Below are 26314 nucleotides of genomic sequence, written 5' to 3'. Positions count from 1 at the left end.
TTAAAATTTGATTGGTTTAAAATCCAACACTCGACCATTTAGCTCAGTATGGAGAGTGTAGAACTATTGATTGTGGGGTCGTGAGTTCAATCCCCGGTCGCGGCGTATTTTCTCTGTAACGGTTTGATAAAACACATTGTGTCTGAAATCATTCTTCCGTCACCTCTTATTCATACGGGGAAGTTAGGTTAACCGCTGGCCGATACATAACTGAAATACAGTTGTAAACGGCGTTAAACCCAGAACACATAAAGTTTAAAATTTATTACTCTGATAGCATCAGATGGGCAAAGTATCCTCTTATATATCAGGGGCCGTATTCATAAAGCATCTTAAGTATAAGTATAAGAACTTGATTATTTACCTATGTATTACTTAGGTAAGAAATTTATTTTACTTAAGTGTATTTGTTATTCATAAAACAACTTAATAAATAATTCTTGTTTTTTATTGTGGACGAAAACATTACAAAAAACAACATTAATTTCAGACAGATACAACATGCACAATTATGTTTAAAGTGCTTTTATCTGAAAAACAACACTTTAATCGTACTCTCCACGCTATTTTATTTTCTGACGTAAGTCATTTCTTACGTATCTTAAGTTTAAGCTGTTTTATGACTAGGACTTAAGTTTTTACTTAGACTTAAGCTGAAATCACCAAAACTTAAGTAAAATCTTCAACTTAAGTCAAAACTTATACTTAAGATGCGTTATGAATACGGCCCCAGGACTCATTGTAGTATATTGTTTGGTCCGTTGTGATTATTGATAAAGTGCGGATGCCGATGTGATAGTTGCTGCACATTTAATTACCAGCATGAAACACAGAATCAGTCAAACCGGGACTACTATTATTTTGCCTGATTATCTCTGTATTACCAAATGATCTTCTGTAAATTTCAATTTAAACTGTAACGGCAGCGGCCCTCCGTAATAGACGATGTAGTCCGTTCAATGTGTACCGATATAGATGGTGCGTGTGGGGCAAAGGATTGTTGCACATATTATTGCCTCTCGTAAACAGATTCGGGGAAACCAGGCCTGGTATAATTCTGCTTGGTTTCTTTTTATGCCCTTAATAGTCCTTCAAAATATTTTATCAATGAACCTGGTTTTTACAATAAGTACCACGCTTATTTTCCTGGTGTGTGCCGTGAGAAGATACTGATATTTATTTTATGCTAACTAATGAAATACTGTATCCTATCAGTTAAATATTTTTATATCTCATCACTCACACTATGAAAATATGAAAGTTATATTTTCACACTGTGAGAGATATAGCTCCGTCCCCTCATACATTGTGTATGAATTTTAAATTATTTGCTTAAAACAGGATGAATTTTGTAGTCGCACTTTGTTCTTTATAGAATATTTCTCTATTCAAATTATTTTACTTAATGAGAATTTCATAACGTTATGCAGCAAAAAATAAAATAAAGTGGAACTTTATGTTGTGTGCGTCTTTCTAACGTCACAACACGTCTGACGTCATGTCTGTTTACGCGCGTCTGTTTCCCGCGCTGATTAAAAGTTGTTGCAAAATGCAAATCTCAACGTAACTGTTGATTTATGTTGATATGATTATATATCGAATCACATTGTGTACATGTAATATGAACAATATATGTGACTCTCTGTACTCGTTGTCATATTGTATTGTCTTTGGGATCATTGTGTATATTCAATGTTTTTTTTTTTCATAACAGAGTTCCGCTTAGCGACATAAGCGGTCTCGCACATGTCATCACCTATTTTGCTATCTTGCACAAATAAATGAATATCCGAAGCTAGATATGTTTACACAGTCGCCTATATTGTTACTACTTCTTTGAATTTATATAAACACAACAAAAACAAGAGACAAAATATAAATGTGAAATATGTATTATTTCTACAGGAACAAGCTACCAAAAACATGCAAATGTCGTATAAAAGCAAAAAGTGAATCTACCATCTAAGTAGCAAAACTCTTATACAAAGAATGATCATTATGAAAAAGACGATGTGAAAATACTGACAGCCGTGAGTTTTCGCATTTCATTTAAGGGAATAATTATAATGATATAGTAATCATATAATCGGTGATATAGAATAGAATAAAAATGTTTCACCCAATGAGCTTTCTATCAAATTACTTTTGTTATTATTTCAAATCGTCAAATGAAAAATGGGTGAATATCTTTATTTCCGTTATTTTTTTTATGGTTTAAACTACCCACATGTCGATATAATACAGAGATAGTGAGTGGCAGCTAACTGGCACGCGTAAGGTATATTTACATAGAAGATATAATGAATAAGTAATACGTAAAATGATAAAACTCAAAGCTAAAGAGGTAAAAATAGTCGACGAAAATGAAGGAAAATACAATCAGTTTGTTTGTTTGTTTGTTTGTTTTGGGTTTAACGCCGTTTTCCAACAGTATTTCAGTCATGTAACGGCGGGCAGTTAACCTAAACAGAGTTCCTGGATTCTGTACTAGTACAAAAATAGAGAAAAGTGGAAACTTCACAGGTCGCTCAACACGACAAAAACGAAAATGTTGCAGGCTCGGTTTGATTGAGCCTGTTCATGGAATAAAGCCTGTTCAAGCCTGTTCTCCGCAAGTAACTGCCAACTTCCCCACATGAATTATCAGAGGTGGTAGACGAATGATATCAGACACAATGTCTTTTATCCAATCGTCACGGAGAACATACGCCCCGTCCGGAGATCGAACTCGCGACCCCGCGATCTCTAGACAAACGCTCTCTCTACTGAGCTAAGCGGGCTACAATTAGTAGAAAATGAGAACATTCAGACTGATAAAAATGCAATTATTAGAAAATGAAAAAACTCAGACTGATAAACAAAGCAATGTAGAAGATCTTACAAATACTAAATTACGTGTATATAAAGGATAGAGCAATACTGAGAATAGAAAATAAAACAAACACATAAATTTCTGTAGACAGTCCAGTAATAATCCAATGAATATGTATTTAAAATCACAACCATTTTGCAGAAAATGAAACATTTGCGTGTCAAAACATGACAAAATATGGAACGTTGTACGAACAGAGGTCAGTACCAATAAACACCCTTCAATGCCAGATGCAGAAAGTATTAACATAGTATCAAACAATCATTTATTTTACATTTGATCTGCTAAACATATTATTATATAGTATAATATGTAACAATATATTTACCAAAATATTCACTTTATTATACATGCTTCTAAAATTATCTTATTGGTTTACATTTGTACTGAGCATGTAAAATATATAATTTTCTTCACTGACAGTAAACCGAATATCTATAACAGTAAGTTTCTAGTGAAAAACATGTCTATAACATATAACAGTAATAACTTTCACGTTACATTATTCATATAAAGGGAGACTAAAACTTGTAAACTCATATTTGTATTATTTGGCTGTGACTAAAAACAGAGCTGGTGCGCCCGTGATATATTACAGGCTCCGGTATATACCGGATTAACTAAATTTGAAAGAAAAATATCTTAAATGTATATACTTTGTAACCATGGTGATACTAACCCTAACCTTTAGTCAGTATATTATGCATATTATACACTAAATGCGTGCGGATATGCAAAACATTGCGTAATTTTGCCGTGCGCACCTATTGATAATAATTCCGGGCATGCGCAGAACGGCTGCACGAGCTCTGTAATGAGAAACATCGTTATACAAAAGATTTACATGTTTTGATTGAATAATTACATATAAATTATTATAAATGTTCTATTTTGCAAGGCAATACTGCATAAAAACGAATTGTATAGATCAATATTTACACTTACATATTCATAAACTTTACAAATGCATCACCAATAAAAAGCGTTTTGATATCAAGAGTAACAAAAATTATTCTATAATGTATGGAAAATTTTTTAACCTGACCTTTAGACAACAAAAATCAGCTAATTAGGCAATTAACTGAATACATTAATAAGCGTTTATGAACATTAAACTGTACTGAAACTCAAATATTTACAAAAAACAAAAGTAATTATTAAACATAATACTACAACAATGTTTTAAAGTAATGGCTACTGAAAAGCCATTAAAGTTAGGCAACTTCTTAGGTTAAGTAGCACTTTGGCTGTTATGTATTTAACCGCCAATTCAGCTTCTTTAAATTTCTTTGCAACTTGTATCAAAACTAAAATAAAGATGATTCTAGCTCCACAAACCCGGAAGTTATTCTGTCTACCGAACAACACGCCATAATGTCTTGTATTCATAATGAAATGTGGAAAAAATCATATATTGTGGCATACGCAGTATACCAAGTGTATTATACGACTCTGAAATTTCTAAGTGTTGGACAACTTCTTCCTTTTACTGGTTGCGGTTTGAAACACATTAAAATTCTAACAGAACTTATAAGAATCCCCTTACCAATTCACAAAATACGAATCTCATTCATAGAATTCGACTACCTTCAATGCATAAACATGATGTATGTGATAATAAACCTCTAACATTCAGTTTGCTCTATTTTCCAGCAGAAGTATCGACCCTAAAATTCACAAATAAGCGTTTATCAACTAAGGATAAACACTGATGGGACCCAATCGTTGAGGTCTACAGTCATTGAAATGGCAGTGTTTTAGTTCTTACATAATTACGACTACACACTAATCTTAATCTAAAATATTTATTTTGTTTATTATGTTTTTCCAGACCAGGGAAAACACTGTTAATGTCTCCCTTATCTATAATAGTTGATAGGAATCCGTTTTTGTTTTTTCTATTTCATGTCCAACCCCTGTATCTTTGAGAATATATCTCATTTACTAATGTCTGACGTTCAAAATAGCTCAAAATACTCTATTTAATAACATGTGATAAAAACGCATTAACAATAGCCGAAGGACGGAAAACATGTAAATCCTTAGTGAGTCAACCAGGTGGTGTAGTCGTAACACGCTTGCCTATCAATCCTAAGGTTTAGGGCTTAGATTCCGATTTAGACACTGGCAATCTGAGATGTTCTTGCGTATCTCCCAACCAACTAAAAGTTTATCAACTGTTCGTCCCAGGAAATACTGTTTTGTGTGCATCGGTGCTATACAAACGGCACGTTTAGAAAACAGGTTTTCTATTCGCAAAGAACTTTGCTAATTTAGCACAAGATGCTTATATCTAAAATAATTTTCTCTCACTTTCTTTGAGCATTCCCTCGCTCTCTCCTTCTGGTCAGATCTCTTTCTGTATCTATACATTGAAAAGAGGACTTTGGCGCCATGGGTGGCTGCTACAGTACATTTGAACGCATATATCACGTGCATAGTGTGCTATATAAAACTGAAATAGAATAACAATGCTACAAACACAACAGGGTGAATGCATGTATTGTGTGATATGCTTTGAGTTGTTGCACCACCTTTTGTTGACTGTTTCTTGTATTTATTTCCGGTTGACTCGGTTGACTTTGAAGTGTATCTATTTGTCTGGATGGTCTTGCTTTGCTTTGTATTGATACTCAAGTCTGGTTCATCTGATGGACGTGCACATTTTTGTTTTTGTTTAGTTTCGTTAAATGTTCCATACACGATTAAGGATGTCGATGCAACAAGATCTGCAGCTGCAAAGAGATTTTTAATTCTTGTATTATAATTTTGTCCGTTCTGTTTTTAGCCGCCATTTGTATCTGTCTTTTCCTTAACTTGCATTTATCGCTTACATTTACCTTAATCATAAACTGATAATTACATGTTTCAGGGAAAAAAAACTTTCCCTTACGGTGATATTTGTAAGAACTCAGATTTACTTTGAATATCTAAAAACGATTCAGGCAATTTAGCTGTTCCTGTAGTTCATTTAAAGTAAGTCAATGATATTTCAAATATCAACGTTCCTTATCATAACGGAAAACTGCATTGAATACACCATTACCTGCTTATTAGAACCATGTCACAGATTTGTGAAACATAAATGTTCCAATTTTGGAACGGAGTATAGCCATCCGTGACTGTACAAGAAAGGCATAATATCAATTATAAGCCCGATTTAAAATAGCAAATACTGTATACAATGCAGTAAATCTTCTGGGAACAGATAACTTACATCAATTGCTTTCTTACTAGTGACTGATATATCTTTGCAGTCATACGCTCTATGACCGGGTTCAATTTATCGTTTAAAAGACTTAAAATGTATAGTTTTATAACGATTTAAAGAAACGTAGAAAAGATACAGCCTTGCAAGATGTTTAGCAAATAAAACTTCCTAAAGCTTTAAGTAACCTTAAGTAACAGAGCTTCGTCCTTTAAAATATTAAAAGTGTCATATTGATAAAAAGTAAATAAAATAGCAATAAAAGGCATATACCCATTTCGTGTCCTAATTGTATCTTAACTTTCCAAAGTCCAAAAGGCGATTCACCCCAAAAATGTACAGAAGTCAGCTCTCTGAGTGAAGTTTCCTCATTCAAATTAGTTACAACTGTATTATCTACCACGACAGAAGCTGTATCACATGGAGATACTATTTCCAGGCGCGCGTCTGTTTGGCTGATAACCTCATGTTTAATACGTAAAACCACATGTTCTATCGTATTAACGTGTGGATTGCATCTATCCTCTTCTATGTTGAATTCTATTATGGACATCATTAGGACTCTAAAATATTATACAAACAGCATTGACATATTTGCAAGGGTTTTGGTGAAATTAGCACTGATTGTGCAATACATTTTGTCTGATGTAATGTTTAGGTATACCAAAATTCTTATAGTATATAAACATCATTATAGCTGAAATCTACTAGGTAAACTTAGATAATGCAAACATAATGAGCCAGATTTATAGATAATTCTAAAATAATATAATAATATAAAATAATAAAATAAGTCAGAAAATAGATGATAGATAAATTATAGCTTCATTATTATATCAAGAAAAATATATTGATATGTTCAGTTGATTTCAATCACAAGTTGGTAAAATAGCGAAGAACTCTGACAAATTAATTATGCATACGTGTGCGGAAATGTGGGCTTCCTCAAACGCATAGAAATTTTGCCTGCGTAGCGTAGCGTGTTATTGTAGACGGTTTTAACGAGATGCCATGTTTTTGAAAATGTCACCATCTTCTCGGCATCAATTAACCCGAATCCCAAGAAAGGATTAACTGAAAACATAAAGACAGTCTTGATTTTAAAAAAGTAATGGTTTATTTTTAGCTCGTTAAACAGAAACATATCGTTCGAATAGTAATAGAAAGATGCAAATAATTTAAAAGATCAAAGGTATTGCAGCTGCAATAACCGTCGTAGCTGAGTATTTCAGGTCGCGCACTTCGAATGACTTGCTCGTGCCATTATATAGGGAAGCTTGTGTAACCTCAGTGATCTATTTTCTGCATTGGACCGCCCATGCCTGAAATATAACCGCAAATGTCACTATTGGTACTTTTTCCACCATTACGAACACCAAAGCCATTTGACCTAGATAGTGCCTGTGCGACTTTAATACATGTAGAATTCCGATTAAGCCGGTGCTAGAGGGCATGAGGGGTGTTGCACATTTCATTACCTTTTATGAACAGATTCAGTCCAACCGAGTCTGCTGTTATGTTGCTTCCAAAGGATCTATACACAGATAGAATGAATGAAAGAAACAAACAGATCAAAGAGTCATATTCCTTTAGTTGTGAGTATGTGAAAAAATGATCATACATTTACAAGATAAAAAGCGTTAATATCTTACAAAATTTTCCAGCGCCATTTCGTTGAAATGAGTGTGCTACTGTAAGTCGTCGCCGGTCCGATGACTCCACAAGTAAATGTTGAATGTCTCTTACTGTTAGATCTTGTCTGCAAATGTTTAGCATTCATTATGTTACTTCAAATACATCAGCATCACTGATGAAATGTTTTTATTTGTCTATAAGTAGTCAAATGGTATGTTTCAAGCATAATCGCACTTACATGTTTCTGGTTAAGATGAAGTATCTTTATATTTTAGCAAAGCTACCAACATTACAAATGTAGACAGACATAGATTCAGACTGATTTCTGAGCGGCATGATACATTTTCATCGTAAAATATGACAGCTATATCTTGTTGGATTCTACTAAAAGACTTGTACGCTGTATACGCTGTATTCGTGCTGTTAGTATATCAATATTTTATGTATGTTTTTATATTTATATTAACCTTTATACGAGGGGTATTCCGGAAGTTATGATAATAGCCTCATAACTTTGTATTAACTAATCGGAATCATGCAATATACATCAGCAGACAGGTCTGCTTTAACTCGTTAATATGATATAATAGATCTCTCACATAATCTGTGTTCGCATATTCGACGTGTTTTACTTAAGATTTATTAGTTTGAATCACTTTAAATTCTAACTCTAACTTAAAATATATTCTCATTAGCCTAAATTATCAGAACGAATAATTACTGCTTTAGGCTTAAGATCGATTGAGTTTAGGGCTGATCAACGTAAAATATTTTATACAGCAGTTTTGAAATTGACGTTATATCAATTTTATGTTTTAAGTTGACGTCATAGAATTTAATACAAAAAAGTAAACATATCAAATATTCTGATTATCAAACATGATACAGTTGCAGTTCATGTACATTTTAAAAAGAAACTGATATAATTTGAAACTAAAGTACCAGTACCGGTTTTCTAAAGCCAAATTTGTGGATTTCACAGCAGTACAAGAAGATAAGTTTGAGTATTCAACTGTAACACGCACAACATATGGATGATATCATTTAAAGGGTAAATGTTATGTTCAGGACACCTCTCTAATTACACATTATTTTTAACTTATTTGTCTAGACTGAATTTTCATACAATTTGGTCCATACATTTGGCAAGTAGGTAGGAAAATAGTGTGTTCACTAACAGTAGAAGCTGATACCTTGCTTGTAAAACAAGAGCAATTATAGCAGATACTTCTGCAACCGCTGCTGAAACTCCTTTAAATGATCTACTGCATGTATTGTTGGAAGATGATGTCAACTGAAATAAATAAAAATAGGTATTAATCCAAAATCGATAGCTTTCATAAAAAGCAAAATGATATGGGTCAAATATTTTCATTTTATCTTTACTTGAATGTTGTCTATCACTCGGGAAGATATTTCGTAAGAAATCATTCATTGTAATGTTTAATTATATAGATTCTTCGTAAACTCTATAAGCAGTGACAATATTGTATCATTTTCGCTTTTATTTTTATACCTTTACTTTAGTTTTAAAAGAAAATCCTAGTTATATATTTTTCGCTCCTACAAAAAACGTCAACCTTATTTGATAATTATTCATCTCATGATTTAGTGAACAAATCTATATTAAATAAGTTTACCATGTAATTTGTGTGGAGTTTGCTTCCTTCTCCAAGGCCAGAAGTTAAAACGCATGCGCTCACTTGGGGCTTCGTCGGCAGGGTACCGTTTACACCAACACTGTTAACAGCAATAGTATACAAACTGTTTGCAAGACCACTGCCAGATACACCATCCGACCCATCCGGCACAACATAAATTGCTCCAAGATTGTGTCGGCCCTGAAATAAATTACCACAAATATTGTTTATCAAAGACATGGATGGTTTTATGCGGATGTCTCCCAACTCTATCTATCGTTTAAACCAGTTGACCGAGCATCAAATGCAGTCACAATCACGCAAGTTGAACAATGCCTAAAAGAAATCATCTCATGGATGAATTCAAACATGAATGCAGACAAAACTGAAGTAATACTTTTTTCGAGTCAAAAACACTCCAAACATGTTGAAAATCTAGAACTGAAAGTTGGCGATTCGAGCAAAAGACAATCAAAAACTGTTCGAAACCTTGGTGCTACGTTTGATTCGAACATGCACATGGACCATCATGTTAATTCTGTGACTCGAACATGCTATGGCCAAATACGACAAATTGGTTACATTCGACCCACTGGCATCAGATCAGAAAGAAAATGCTACAGAAAAAACTTGCTTGACCTTCCCTAATGAACATCCGATCTAGAGGTCACGGCAGTGTGCACATGTTTGGCGAAATGTAAACAAACAAAAACAGAATTAAAAAAAATACAATTTTAAACTAAAACTGGAAATGATAAATGAAATTCATCTTGTATATGATCTTTAATTTGAAATCGTACATTGGTCTGCATCTGTTCTGTTTATTTTATTCATTTTGCACATTCCCTAATGAACATCCGATCTAGAGGTCACGGCAGTGTGCACATGTTTGGCGAAATGTAAACAAACAAAACCAGAATTAAAAAAAAATCGATATTGAAACGGGTTAGTAAATGTTCCCGTTCATGACCATGGTTCTTATAGAATACCTAGTGGTAGGGTATAACACGTACGGAGGCATTTTCTTTCTGATCTGGTGCCAGTGATTCGACCATATTTGACAAATGACGCCACCAAAAGCCTTATAAACTCGCTTGTGACCTCACGATCAGATTACTGCAATGCTCTTTTGACGAGCAAACTGCAAAATGTTCAAAACACAGCTGCACGTCTAATTACGAAAAGAACCCGTTTTGAACATATAACACCAATCCTTTAATATATTCATTGGCTTCAAATACATGACAGAATCAAATACAAAATTCTCATTCAAATATTTAAGGCCTTGCATGGACAGTCGCCGGTGAATATGAGAGACTTACTGGAGGTTTACGTGCCAACTAGAAATCTGAGATCAGCAAGTGCAGCAACAAGCCTTGTGCCACAAAAAGCTGACTAGTTTCCTACGGTGATAGAAGTTTCAAAGCTGCCGCCGCAAAACTATGGAATTCTCTTCCTCACAATCTCAGAAAAGATTCATTACTAAATTCATTCAAAAGAGCTCTCAAAACACACCTCTTCAAAATTTTCTACAATACATAGATACCAACAACTATGACTGTTTCTACCTATAATAAATATGCTATTGTTATTTTTGTGATACAGAACTACGGCAAGTCATTCGTCGCTGACGAAGATCTCCTTGGAACACATTTTTGTAAAATGTTTTACATTTCAACATTTATATTTCTGAGGTCTGTTAAATAAACGCACTTGTTGGTAAGGCTCTATGGGTAGGGTGGTGTGTGGTATTTCTTATAATACAGTATATGATGGCACCATTAACGGGGGTGAGGATGTGGGGTGGGGGGTTGAACCTCTATATGCAGCTCGTCTGGGCGTAATGCCATTGTATATATCATTTATAAAAATAGGCAAAATATAATATATAAAAAAAATCAAATTATTCAGTTTCAGTTTTATGATTGCATATGTCATGTTTTGTGATTTTACTTCATATCTGCGATATGTCACATGTTTAATTGTAAAGCGCCCTTGAACGTATAATTCATATGAAAAGGGCGCTCAACAAATCTGGTATAATAATAATAATAATAATAATAATAATAATAATTAATTTAGTTTTACTGTTGTTTATATACCACAACATTTAATCAGAATTAAAGAAAACGTACTTTTGTCGCTCCATGTAGAATAGCTTCTCTTGTAACCATATCTAGAGGTTCCAATGATTTAGATGGAGACCAAATGTTTGAGTAGATATGAATGTCCTCTAGACGATACGCTAGGCCAGCGGCCATGACATCGGAAGTAGTGTTTAACTTGAATAAATGGTACTCATGCGTCACCGAAAATATCCTCAAAGCTGAAATGTAAATACCAAGTGATATATGCATTTTGAATAGTTGTATATATTACTCAGACTTAATAAAATAGAAATCAAAACCTCTTTTACATTCTATTCGATGAAATAAATTTTAATGCAAAACTAATAAAAGTAAAACACAATTATTACAATACAAACGTGTTCTCACTTACCTTAAATAAGATTTTAGTTTTTATTAATTGCAACTGCGGAAATACAATTTCATTTTCACTTTTCGAAATAGAATATGATAGTTCTTCTCGGGGACAGTAAAATATTGCCTGCACCTCTTCGAACTAATGATGAACATATTTGTAATATGTAATTGTCCTATCTCATGAAAAAATACAGGTTTTGCCTTACTGTTATTATTCGTGTTCTCTTCGGAAAACTGCATGTTGATTGAAACACTCAAATCTAAAAAATAAAAAAAATACTCACAAACAACTTTTGCCCCATTAGCAATACCGGCACTACATAAACCATTTCCTTTCTCGGCTCCAATTATACTTGTTACCCTATTTCCATGACTGCAATAAACATTGTTACTATGTTATATAAATGGTATGGTTTCGAATTAGGTAAGATTATGAAAGGGCTAACAATGTTGACTATTTACATATAACAACATGAATAATATACATTGTGTGATACAATAAGATTTTAAGATGATACCATGTACTGACTATTCAGTTACAATGTTCATGCCCGTATTAACAGTAATAAACCGCATATTTTTGGAGTCAAAAATGATTTAAGAAAATTTGCTAATAACGATCATTATAGGTGCCTTAAGATCTTATTTTGTAGAGGTCTTGTGCTACTTGGTCTGTATAGATGTACATATAAATATGCTCTTCGTTTAGTACAAACACATTGTATCACAATATATCAATTAACGGTTTTTACTCACTCGACATAACGCAAGGAATCCGTCCGATAGTTATGGAAGTATTCTGGCGTCACATTAGTTGTTTTGTTGATGAAGTTAAATGCCTTCTTCACATCCTTAATGAGAAACACATTTGTCAAATTAAAAAGATTCAAAACATTTTAGTGTCTATATAATTTGCTTATTTACACATCCTCGTGTTTAAAACGGGAATCATTATCTATATAAACAGCAACACGGGAGCACTACACATAGTAATTATATTTAAATCAATATGTTTTTATTCTTACCACCAGTTAAGAAAATTAATTGATTTCAATTTAAGAATGAACAAACTAATATCAAGAAAACAAGTTTACCAGGGTTTTTCTCAGGTCTGTTATATCCGCATTTATACCAACATCAGTTACAGCGACATAAATACCCGTGCCATTGTATCCATGCAACCAAGCAGCTTCAACGTTCATTCCAAAATAGCTCTCACTTTCCTGGGTCCGAAGCTAAATTCATTATACATTATAAATAACGTTAGTATGACCAGCAGATAAAAGATCAGTGTTACTTGGATATGCCGGCTAAAATGGTTCTTAAGATTCCAGCATTATTCTTCTTCTTATCGGATTTTTTTTTTGTCTGAAAGTATTTACCTTTTTGCGCTGTCACTGAAATGAACATATGGATTTCACATGTTTTCCTCGGCAGCACGGGCAAGACGTGGGAGAGAAAATATTTTTAAAAAATCTTTTCATGTCCTGATATGCGATACAGTCAAACTTGTGCTAGCGACTTCCCGTGAATAGCGACCACCTGTCGACAACGACCGCTCTCCGGTCCCCCCGTAGAAAAATGCTCTAAAAAGGCCGTGAATAGCAACCACCTGGCGACCGCGAGCAGCGACCGGCCTAATTCATTCCCAAAGGTCGTATCTGCCCCCCAATAACGACCAAGCTGGATCGTTCCGGTGTAATGAAGTATTTCGACCCCCATAGAATAACGACCCCCCGGTCATTATTCTATAGAAAATGTGACTCCTTTCCTGTAAAATATTGACTCCCCTTATAAAAAACTGACTCCCTTTGAAAACTCTATAGAATAACGACCCCCCGGTCATTATTCTATAGAAAAACTGACCCCTCCAAGTAAAATACTGACTCCCTAAAGATGACTCCCTTCGAATCTCATAGAATAACGACCCCGGTTATTATTCTATAGAAAAAGTGACTCCTTCCATGTAAAATACTCACTGCCGAAACTCTCATACAATATCGATTCCCGGACATTATTTCATTTAAAAAAGTTACTCTTTCCGTGTAAAACACCGGCTCCTAAAAAGACTCGACGATAATATCTATTAAAAAGTGATCCCGACCAAACCTAACGGACAATTTTACTAGATTTACAACTCTAATACCCTCCATTGCCAATAGTTAACATTTTGATTGTACTACTACTACTGGTGCCGCTACTTCTATTGCTATTACTACATGTACTTCTTCTTCTTCTTTTACTACTACTACTACTACTTCTACTACTACTATCCGGCTGGCTTACGGAAGGTCGGTGGTTCTACCCAGGTGCCCGTTCGTGATGAAATAATGCACGGAGGGGCGCCTGGGGTCTTCCTCCACCATTTAAGCTGGAAAGTCGCCATATGACCTATCATGTGTCGGTGCGACGTTAAATCCAACAAAATAAATAAATAAATCTACTACTACTACTACAAGTGCTACTACTGATACTACTATACGTGCTTCCACTAATACGTCTTGTACATCTACCTCTTCTTCTCCTGCTGCTGTTGTTGCTGTCACTTATTCCTCTGCTGCTACTGCTGCTGCTGCTACTGCAACTGCACTACCACTGCCACTACTACTATACTACTACTTCTACTACTACTACTACTACTACTTCATTGTTGCCGCTACGTACTTACTGCACGCTAAGTATGCAACTCTATTAATACAGTTCTTCAGCAGTTACTGTGCAGTTTTCTTCTGAGAATACTTCATACCGAAGTTTCAAGATTATACATGTGTGTTGTGAACGTATTGTGAATTGTTATTTCCGAAAAAAAATGTACAAATATACACCAAGATACAGCGTCTAAGAAATAGAATCCCTTTTCATGTTAGCGAATGCTCTGATTTCTGTGTCAAGTGATGGTATCTGGGCTAATGTCAACTGAAGACGGACGACGGACATGAGCAAATACCGAAGTTTGCAAGGATTATTGACAATGGTGTGTTTTGTGTACGTATTGTGAATTGTATTTCCTGAAAAAAAATGTACAAATGTATACACCAAGATACAGCGTCTAGAAATAGAATCCCTTTTCATGTTGCGGAATGCTCTGATTTCTGTGTCAAGTGATGGTATCTGGGGCTAATGGTCAAACTGAAGGACGGACGGACGGACAAGAGCAAATCTATATGCGCCCTCCCCCGAGTGGGGGCATAAAATGCAGCAATAAGGCCTTAGATACATGAGTTATTACTAAATTTGACCAATTGACCGGGGGTCGTTTTTTTTTTATGGGAGTCAATATTCTTCGTGAGGTTCAGTTTATTTCACGTGGGGGAGTCATAGTACTATGATCTGGAGGTCATACTACTACTACTACTACTACTACTACTACTACTTTCTATTGTTGCCGCTACCGTACTTTACTGCCACTGCTAAGTATTGCAACTTCTATTAATACTAAGTTCTATGCTAGCAGCTTCTTGTGCAGTTTTCTTCTGAAGAATTACTTCATACCGAAGTTTGCAAGGATTATTGACACTGGTGTGTTTTGTGAACGTATTGTGAATTGTTATTTACCTGAAAAAAAATGTATACACCAAGATACAGCGTCTAGAAATAGAACCCTTTTCCCGTTGCGGAATGCTCTGATTTCTGTGTCAAGTGATGGTATCTGGGGCTAATGGTCAAACGGAAGGACGGACGGACGGACGGACAAGGGCAAATCTATATGCCCCCCTCCCCCGAGTGGGGGCATAAAATGCAGCAATAAGGCCTTAGATACATGAGTTATCACTAAATTTGACCAAATGACCGGGGGTCGTTTTTTTATGGGAGTCAATATTCTTCGTGAGGTTCAGTTTTCTTCACGTGGGGGAGTCATAGTACTATGATCTGGAGGTCATAATACTATGACCGGGGGGTCACTTTTTCTTTAGAATAATGACCGGGGGGTCATTATTCTATGGGGGTCGAAATACTTCATTACACCGGCATGAAAATATTTGAAACCCGCCGACTTCCGCATTATAGCAAACATAATAATTACTGCTTGATTGAAAATTTACAAGTTTGCACCGGCCGAATTAATACATAGAACATAAAGAAAGCAAGAAGCTATAAAAATACGTTTTATCAGCATGATAATGGCTAACTGAGAAGTGACCCTTCCCCCCGAATAAAGACCACCTGTGAACAAAGACCACTTTTACTTGTTCCGAAGAGTGGTCTTTGTTCACAGGTTTGACTGTATTAATACAGTGAGGCGTTCCAATTCACAGTGTTCTTCATATAAAGGGATCATTTGTGACCAGCACTTTGCCTTTTAGGGCTATGTTATCAGTTAATATCTATATTGAAGAAGGTAAATCAACATTTACATATAACGATATATTATATGAATAGATGAGTTTAATAGTTACACTGCTTGTTGGTGATATGGTATATACGCTGTTTCGGAAATCGCTTGAGTCTGATATGGATTTTTGAAACAGAGTATATCCCATATCCTGTCACGTAACGATTAAATCTAGCCGCATATACTTCCCTTTACTTCCATGCTATAACCGATACATTTTGTAAATTAACAAATCTACTTATAGTGCGGACCGGCATCCTGCAATGATTTGTTTGGTCATCATGTTTTGTTTATAGTTGATTAACTTGAGCGTGCCAAGTTAACTAATCGTTCAGGGAAAAGTGAAGTCGGCGATCGTGATCATGAATGCCACGCCGACGATTATCCGATTGTCGCCGATTGTCGGCTCATCGCTAGTTGATTAACACAAGTCATAAAATGCACAATGAACTGTACTTTGACCGATTCACAAAACACAAAAGCTCATTTATACAGGTTATGAACTGGTTTTGATGAAAATAACTGAAAACAAAAACACAAAAAAATTATTCCATCCTTTCGAATTCAGATTTCACGTGGTCAGAAATGAATTGAAACCCGTTTCCTGTTAAATCCTTTATCTTGCACGTAGATTAAAGAATCTTACAATGAATTATTTAAAACAAGATTTCAATGACCGTGTCTCCTATACAGAGTTATTGTTCTTCTTTTTCCGCTTCTTACGGTTAACGTCACGAGCCTACACTAAGTAGGAGAAATAAAACTGCAAGAAAACACTAAAATTACTCTGTGAGAATAATTCGTAGCTGACTGTTGCAAAACGGCGTTAAACCAGAAGTTGTAAGCACTTTAGCGAGAGAAAGACGCATGCTATACATGTAGTATTTTTAATGTTGTTTAGAGTCAAATGGTGGCTCGTTTTTTGAAGGAAAGATTATTTGTTTCTTGATTTATTTGTTGCAGATTGGTGGCGTACATTTTATTGTACATAATTGTCGAGTTGCTCGGCGAATATTTTGATTGTTTGGTTGATTAATTGTGGTTTTGTTTTGAAGTTGATACTTGGTTGTTGGCGGTTGGAATTGTCGGTTCTGTTGTGAATTTGAAGTTTATGATTTGGATAGAATTGTGCAAATTCCATGTACCTATCAACACCTAATTATTTTGCTCATTCTCTCTCTCTCCCTATACTGCAGTAATTATTTTATCAACTAGGTTTAACAAGCCGTACAATGTAGCAACATGTAAATACAGATAAACTTTTTTCTCTCTGCTGTTATAGCTAGTGTACAATATATATTTACAACTTCTGGATTAACGCCGTTTTGCAACAGTCAGCTACGAATTATTCTGACATACTTTCGAAAACGATATTTATAGCTGAAACTATTAATCTGATTTGATTCAATGACAGCCATTTTGCCGCACAAGACGTCTATTGACCAGTACAAATTCAAGACACTTGTAGACGGCCAGATAAGTATAAATACATATTGTGGGACTTTTACGCTAATTTTGATACCGGGTTACTGACGTGATATATTGTGATATTGCAAAAATGCAAAACATACCAGGCAATCATTTGTGTACAAACACCGTAACAGTGTTGGTCTGATTATAGGCGTTATGTCATTTTGACATTGCGATGGCTGTAATATTTGAACGGCAAGTAATAGAACAGACTTCACATAAGTAACAAAATTGATATGCTTGCATAGTCCGATCGATCGATTGGCTTTCGGGTCCGCAATGAATTACAAACTAATACAGTACATGTATACATAAAAAATAAAAATTATAGCAAACGAACCAAGTCTACATTAACGAAATGGGCCTGTTATCACAGATTATTGGTTAACAAAGATATTGCAATGAAATGTTGAACCAGTGTGTTTTTCTTTTACGGCCTTTGATCAAGTTGTTCTCCATTTTATGTCGATAAAGTTTTATGGTTATATTTCAAAATTTAAGAAAGCATTGTCAAACAAAAAAGTATTTACAGTAAAACCAAAAAGGCATACTTATGTTTCACAGCAATGCTTGTAAAATTGATTAAAATCCAGTCGGATAAAGTTAAAAACAGCTCTACCTAGGTCGACTAAATAATTTTGATTGAGTTTTATTATGTTAAAACTACTCTAACTAACCTGTGCGTTGAGACCGCTTTCATGTCCTGCAGAAACTGACATTACATCTGTACTATCCATTGGAATCCATTTTATAAATTCTTTGGCCTGTTCAATCTCGATTATCTAAAAATGATGATACACGCTGATTTTGACAACAATCAATGTGATTTCTAAGCAAAAGTGAAAATGGTTGAACATTTAAAGTTTGCATTTTTACGTTTATAATTTACAAATTTATAATTTTCAAAACTCAGCAGTTCAATACTTTTGGAAATTTTCCACCTGTTTATTATATTAGGTTCTTAATAACATGACTTAGGATGCTTCGTGATTGTGTTTATTTATTTTTTCTTTGTCCTTAAGGCAGTGTCATCTAAGAAGAACGCCAACCCTGCTAAAATCTTGCATAAAACAGCTAAATGTAACAAACACTGACAAAGGGTCCAACTAAAATTTGTAGTAATTATTACAATGATAATGCTTAACCATAAATATGTTATGAGTAGGTGTTTTTATTCATTGCTCTCTATAAAATCTATTTATTTCTAGATACCGGGCTCCCTTAACAGGTAGGAGTATATTTTAATGCCTAATACGTGGATCTTGAGATCTTTTTCATTGTAACACAATGACGTCATCCGAAGAACATATAAGCAATAATTGGTAACTGTTCTTTTACGTTAGTTTGTATATCATAAGATGGCAATTTTCTGCAGTTCCATAAGGGATCTTTAAGCTTTAAATGTTTTAAGATGGTCACCGTGTATATCCAGTGACACCAACATGCGCAAATGACAGATTATTTGCGCAAAATATAACACTAGAACGCGCAAAAATGGCGGAAATCACCACAGAAAGTACACACGGTGAGTAAGCTGGCCAATATCTTATGTGCTTATCAGTATTGAATCAAATGAATACGTGCATACGGCTAAGAAAACATTGTGTTACAATCGGCAATAAGTAGATGCTCCAGAAAATCATTGCTTTTTCAAGATCATTCGTGAGAATGACGATCTGGAAACAGTTTCGAAGGCGAAGTTTGTGTTTCGTTGGCCTTCATTGATACAGTAATGCATATTTTACCGCATTCAATAGACAGTCTGGTGGCTAATTACATGAGTTGAACGACTTGTGGCATTTAATAATGAAGGGGAGATAAAATGTGTTCCATGCACTTTTTATGAGGTAACACCTAGATATGGGATTGAAAGATGAGCGTAACACCAAAACTGGGATTTTTGAATATCTTAATATTGAATCTTTAGAGGTTATTGGCACCAAATGTTGGTAAAGCAGTGGCTTTAACTTGAGTAAGCCATATGCTGAAGGTACCTTGATTCGTGTGAAGTTAAGATTGCCTTATTTTAGATGCAGTTTGAGATCATTTAATTTATTACTATTGTTGTATCTGGGTTGTGACGTCCTTTCAAGGAAGTGGGTATATCGATAGCATTATCCGGATATATTTTTTGCAGTCTTTCTTGCCTACAGACACAGTGGCTGACAGAGCCTTTACTTATCATTTTTAAGCCCAACTAGTAATGGTCCGATGGCTAAGAGGACAAATTTTCATGATTTTCATACTTTTTGCCGAAGGTATTTTTAACAGAACATTTCACAGTTCTAAACTTCGAAACTGAAGTTGAATGTTTTCCTTTTGACAATTTTAAAGCTGATTTATGAGCCACTAGCTACAGTTTCACTCCACAATTTTGAAGTTAACTTTCTGTTTAGATTTTGTGTAACAAATAAAATAAAGATGTATTGCGGAAAGTAGGTTTATAAAGAAAGTACTGAAGTGACCGAATTTTACATGAAAGAAAGAAATGGGAATGATTTCAAGTTCAGATCTGTTATAAGACAGGGTTGGCCGGTATCTCTCAGGGATGGGAATTTCCGGCGGTATTTACCTTGACGTCCTGGAAAATATTTAAATTGCAAAAAGTGTGAAATAGTAGAGAATATTGCAAAAGTGACTCCAATTTGAAAAGAAAATGTTGTTTATTGTGACAAAAAGAACAAATATCTGAGAGATAATTAACATTTAAATTAAAACATACATGAGAAAAGTAACGTACACGTACTTAGCAGATATATATAACATAGTTTACAAATACTTAGCAGATATATATAACATAGTTTACTTTTGAGAAAACAGACTCGATATTACATAGTTCGGCCATCATAAGACTCGCAGTTATCTAAAAACATTTCGTGCAGAACCTATATATGTCTTTGTGTGTGTGTCAAATGACAAAATTATGTCTTAATCAAAACTGTGTATTTGGATTTCATTAGTTGTACAAGACTTACATGTATTTAAATAAATGTTAAGGGTGAATTTCATGTTTTCTTGAATTGATTTCATCTTGGTTAAAATTACCATAATAATGCAGTATTTATTTTGGGTCAACACAACTAGAACTGATGAACATAAGCACTTATACGCTTTTACAACCCACCATGATAAATAGTAGTAAACAGTATTAATATAAAAAGTATACTAGGCTATAAAAAAGAAGAAGTGTAAGAATGTTATAATAGTTATAATAGCAGTCAGCGGACACAATTTTCAGACACACTGCGCTATATCCAAATGCTAATAAAATATGTATAGATGTCAACAATGGGCTGGTGAGACATTTATTATACCTAGTGGAAATTTGTCAGAAACATGAATTTTGTTATGAATTACTGAAGTAATACAAACATGTGCTATTAAGTTGTTTGTAACATGTGATATGGTCAATCAGGCAGTACCAGATGCAATGCATTGTGTATTATTACCACTGTTCCCGACCAGCTTATTAGTGTATTATGTCATCGACTTCTCACCTTAATTGAATTGGTATAAAGAATTATAAAAATAATCTAGGCTGTATAGCTTATCTAAACGAAAAAACGTATTTGTTTGAATAATATTTCCCAGTATTTCCCTGGTATTCCCTGTATTTCCCCGCCGTCCTGGGAAATGTGAGTATTTCCCGTTTTAATGCCAACCCTGTTATAAGATACTTAAATGCATTTGCTTACTGTCGTTTATACAGTGTACTTTTCGAACATTTAAAATACATACATTTTGGCTCCGTGTTCGACTAACATTTACACTTACATATTCCTCACAAATAAACAGCTAAGCAAAATTCCATCAGTATTATTATGCTATAAAAAGTCATAGCAAAGTAAGTATGTGTATCCTGAGTTTTAGACAGACTGAGGAATACGGGCACAGGCTTATGCAACATCACAAAATGATTTTTTTATTTCGAATGATTTCGTGAAAGATGATAACTTGACAATTTGTTAATATGATGTTTTATTTACTATTTTACTTATATTAAGTTGAGCCGGAATGAAAGATTTCGAAGCGACTTTTTTCTTTATTTCAGCAGTTGCTGATCTAGGAGTAGCATTTTTGAAATAAATTCATATGATATTGTTCAGGTACGTAGTGTTGTGGTACACATTTTAGCTCGGCTTTTTAAAGAGTTTCTACTACTGTAAGTATAGGGTTACATTTTTTTTTTTTAAAATGGTAAATTCTTCTTCTTCTTGTCGTTCGCGGCTATACCGGATGGCTGTGTAGTCGTAGTTAAATTAAGCAGCTGCATAAAAGTAAACACCGAAAAGCTTTGTCAGTAGTCTATAGGCAGGAAATACTGTAATATATATAATATAATTATACGCATTATAATTATATAATACATAACGGAAAATGTTATCGACATACCCATTTCCTTAGAAGGACGTCACAACACTTGTACAACAATAGTAATAAATTAAACCATCTCAAATGACATCTAAAATAAGGCAATTGTGCTTCACACGAATAAATGTACCGTAAGCATATGGCTTAATCAAGTTAAAACCATATTTTGCCGACATTTGGTACCAATAACCTTTAAAGATTAATATTTTGATATTCAAAAATTCCATTTTTGGTGTTACGCTGATCCTTCATTCCCATATGTAGGTGTTACCTCATAAAAAGTACATGGAACACATTTTATCTATTCTCTTTCATTACTAAATGTCACAAGTCGTTCGACTCACGTAATTAGCCACCAGACTGCCTATTAAATTAGGTAAAATGTGCATTACTGTATCAATGAAGACCGACGAAACACAAAATTCGCCTTCAAAACGGTTTCCAGATCGTCATTCTCACGAATGGTCTTGAAAACGCAATGTTCTGTAGCATTTCATTGCCGATTGAAACAATGTTTTCTGATTAACCGTATGTACGCCTTCAGTTGTTTCCACACTGGTTAGTACAAAAGATATTGGCCAGTTTACTCATCGTGTGCACATTCTCCGGCGATTTCCGCCATTTATTTGCACATTTTAGTGTTATATTTTGCACGAATGATCTGTTATTTGCGCATGTTGGTGTTACTGGATATACACGGTGATGATTGTATGTTCTAATGTTGTGCCTCATTGTGTTTAATAACTGTTTATGTCGTGCTTGTTTTCTATTTGCTTTACTCTATCTATACATGTTTGTGCAAATGTCTTTCATTTACACATGCATACATACATTCATGTTTTCTTAAAACTTTTTCCCCACTACATTTTAGAGCGTTTGGTTTCTTTTGAATCTTTGTCTTCGATTTGACAAGCAGAAGTTGTTTATATTCTCTAAATGCACACAATCAAAGGTAATTAACAATAATTCAAATTTATTGTTATATCTGTACCATGTTGTGCATACCAGGGTTTATATATAAAAAAAAACTGAATTAAACCGTTAAGGTAGTTCTGTACGTTCGGAACAAATTATTTTTCTACAATGTAGAATCTGATCAAACCCTGATTTTCAAAACCTCAAAATATACATGGAAAATTCAGCAAGTAAAGATAGGCTCGTGTGCTTGATCTTTTGCTAGACTGATTTGAAAAATTTGGACCTCACGCAAGTTTTCATAATGGGAGTCTAAGGGTAAATCGCAATTTTCATAATATGTTCGCGTATAGTTTCTTTTCTACAATGTAGACTTTAATGAAACGTCTCACAGTCGTAAACAAAAAAATGGCCTGTAGTATGGTGAAATAAAATGTATCGGCCGAGATGACTGCCCATGATTAAAGTGGTCTACACCTTTCAAGCTGGTTTTTAAGCTGTTAGTTTATTACTTAACGTGTCACATGTTTTTATATCATATTCTGACTTAAAGATAATAACGTTGCCATTGTAATAAATTTACTCACGGATTGTCATTAATTCATAAAATGATTTTCGTTTCCGTACGCCGAATCAAAACTTTATCAAAGGTTATCCTAATAAATGACGTTATGCCATCAATTGCGGCTTATCAAACGCGCAGAACTACCTTAAATATTCACACAACTTGTTTTCTGGCATGCCAGGACGAAAATTAAGAAGAGACAGGAAGACAGAACCTTTCTGACAATCAAACGTATTAAAAATATCTAACAAATATATTTTACTAGTAAAACAATTGTTGTATGTTATTACCAACAGCAGCAGCATTATCTTCAGCAGCATAAACAACACCAATAGCAAACGCTTACAGATCATATGACGTAAATACCACAACATGTAAACTTCATTAAAGTCAATACATACCTTATTACCATAAACCCTTTTTACTTCTGACAATACGTGTTTTATTTTTGCTTTACTGAGTGATCCCGCATACTTAAAACTGAACACATCCGGAGTTACCTACAAAGCAAACAAAAATGCAAAAAACATATGAGTGAAATACACTAAATAAACTTAATTGTTTATTTGATACTAAACAGGTAGCTGAACAAATAGAGACATACATGTATCTTTGGCTGGGTTTAATGTCAACACAGGTACATAATGACAAGTTTTCCAGCTTTCGTGGCAGATGTAGGGACCCCAAATTACCTTCCTGACATTATAGTAGACACAGGCAGTGACCAGGGTAAAGCCACCGACCTTTTCTAAATCCAGCCGGATGACAATTAAATGAGAAAAGAGGTAAGTCTGATAAGATAAATCCACGTTTTCTAATTATAATGCATATTGAAGAGTTAAGTCAGGCTTTCAATCGGACTGTCTGCCTAAATTTCAGAGTTCAGAGTGATTCATATGTACATAGGCTTATATTGTAAATTATATTTTTGTTTCACACCATGTTTATTAGTGTTATATTATTACTAAATAGAACATACAAAATAATAACAACAGCTACTTCTAAATCAAATCTAAATTTACAAATCCAAATCTTTATTTCTAAAAGACATAAATCACTTACTCCATATATTATTCTCAGTACTTAAAAATGAAGTATATCCTTTATTAACATTTCAACCACCAATTCTTAAACGTGTGTTGGGGCGGACGCAGGTCCGTTTTCTTCCCTACAAATGATGTTGAACTCGTTTTAATTGAATAATTGTATTCGTACAATGCGTGACACTTTGTTTGAAACAAACATATACACAAATACTATGGTTGAAAGCTACATACCTTTAACATGTCTATAAAATTAAAGACTCGGAGATGTTCCTCCATTTCACGAATGTCGGAATTTAATTTAAACACAAATCTGTCCGTAACTCCAGTTACAAACACTACGAAAATACAAGTTACAATGATAAAACCAGTTGCTTTGTGCACATTCATTTTGAGCTGAATTGTATTCCTGATATCCCTTTAAATCACTGCTGTTTAAGTCACCTTTTAACGGGCTATGCAAACTTTTATGGAAAACCCAATCCTATATATATACATTCATGTTTATTATTACATATTTCTTTTGCGTATATGATTTATTTTGCGTAGCGGTAAATAACAATAATGACGTGTACACTAAATATTGCTTATCAGGTTACTTTACTGAAGAATGAAATAGTTTAAACAAATAATACTTCGTTTTTGCTAAAGAATAAACACAGTTGTCGTAATTATTCTATATTTTGTTAACATGTATTTACGTGGAAAATAAATAAATAAATAAATAAATAAACAGATAAATAAATAGATAGATAAATAAATACACATGTTTGATATCTATTAGCAGACAGTAAAATATCTTACACTTATCTTTAAGATACGCTGATTCGTTTGAAGGATCTTGAAATATGAAATCTTTGTACATGCAGGTCCTTACTTTTTCACATCGGTCGATCGCATTACTTTTAGTAGATATCAATGCGAAACATACTTTTGAATCACATATCTTGCGGTAAAAATGAAACAATCAATGAATGTGTGCAAAACTGCATACCTCTCGTTACAAAGACAATACGTTTAAAATCTGGCTGATATATAACCAAAAACAAACAACAAACAAACAAGGACATATAATCGCTTCACCAATAACATATACATAGAGAATTAATGTTTATAGGGGTTAAACATAGTGATTGGCCGACAATCGGCGACAATCGAATAATCGTCGGCGTTGCATTTATGAGCGCGATCGCCGACTTCACTTTTTCCTGACCGATTAATTACTTGGCACCCTAAACGGACAATTTAGTTGTTTCTGACCTTTTTCTTTCTGGTATTTACGGTTCTTTGGGACAATTACTCCAAGGGAAACTACTCTATGTAAAAATGGCTTCCTTCAAAGTCTCGAAAGAAATTGAGTTCATCTGTGATCACCCAGATTTTGGAAGATATATGGCTTTTACAAAATAAAGCTTGAAAAACCATCAACCTAAACTCTTGACATAAGTATGGCAGTATGCATAACATGCCGTAACACTTACGCAAGCATATTAACAAAGGTATTTTCAATTTTTGATTTTGTATGATTGAAATCATTCCAGCCGTTAACTAAGAATTCATAAATGGTTAATACCTTTTTGCTCCGAATAATTTTGACTTAATAACACAATATCACTGGATTTGCCCCTGGTGAAATTAAGACGAGTTCCAGATATGAAGTTTACTATCTTCACATATATTTTACTTTTATGCTGATAACTTACTCCTGTTTGTGAAGGGATACAATATAGTATATTTGATATCCCTGTGGTTCATTTCTTAAGTAATGACATAAAACAT

At 34.2% G+C, this 26314-nt stretch overlaps 1 protein-coding gene across 3 annotated transcripts; it reads right to left on the bottom strand.

Annotated features, from left to right (window-relative positions):
- Positions 1-1876: 1876 nt before the first annotated feature.
- Positions 1877-25026, bottom strand: LOC123548657 (proprotein convertase subtilisin/kexin type 6-like). Of its 3 annotated transcripts, none has more exons than XM_053546266.1 (13): positions 24770-25026; positions 23894-23992; positions 18319-18423; positions 12933-13073; positions 12595-12689; positions 12123-12211; positions 11491-11681; positions 9356-9556; positions 8894-9009; positions 7733-7839; positions 7004-7154; positions 6354-6643; positions 1877-5607 (listed from the first exon to the last, which is right to left on the bottom strand). In XM_053546266.1, the coding sequence occupies exons 1-13, from the start codon at positions 24923-24925 to the stop codon at positions 5318-5320; spliced, it is 2031 nt and encodes a 676-aa protein (XP_053402241.1). In that variant the 5' UTR covers positions 24926-25026; the 3' UTR covers positions 1877-5317. The 3 variants fall into 3 exon arrangements, with proteins under 3 accessions (XP_053402241.1, XP_053402242.1, XP_045192063.2); XM_053546267.1 differs by having other exon boundaries at positions 8909-9009; positions 24770-25023; XM_045336128.2 differs by lacking the exon at positions 24770-25026 and adding an exon at positions 24555-24760.
- Positions 25027-26314: the final 1288 nt, after the last annotated feature.

Source organism: Mercenaria mercenaria, chromosome 6, assembly GCF_021730395.1.
Source record: "Mercenaria mercenaria strain notata chromosome 6, MADL_Memer_1, whole genome shotgun sequence".
Taxonomy (NCBI): Eukaryota; Metazoa; Mollusca; class Bivalvia; order Venerida; family Veneridae; genus Mercenaria; species Mercenaria mercenaria.
Note: the sequence above shows the minus strand (reverse complement) of the source record. Positions and strands in the feature narration are given on the sequence as shown.

Coding starts and splice junctions, on each gene's coding strand:
- LOC123548657 (XM_053546266.1), bottom strand. CDS start 24,925: ATGAATGTGCACAAAGCAACTGGTTTTATCATTGTAACTTGTATTTTC. Junction 18,424..23,893: donor AAAGGGTTTATGGTAATAAG/GTATGTATTGAC, acceptor CATCATTTTTAG/ATAATCGAGATTGAACAGGC. Junction 12,690..12,932: donor CAGACCTGAGAAAAACCCTG/GTAAACTTGTTT, acceptor TTTCTCATTAAG/GATGTGAAGAAGGCATTTAA.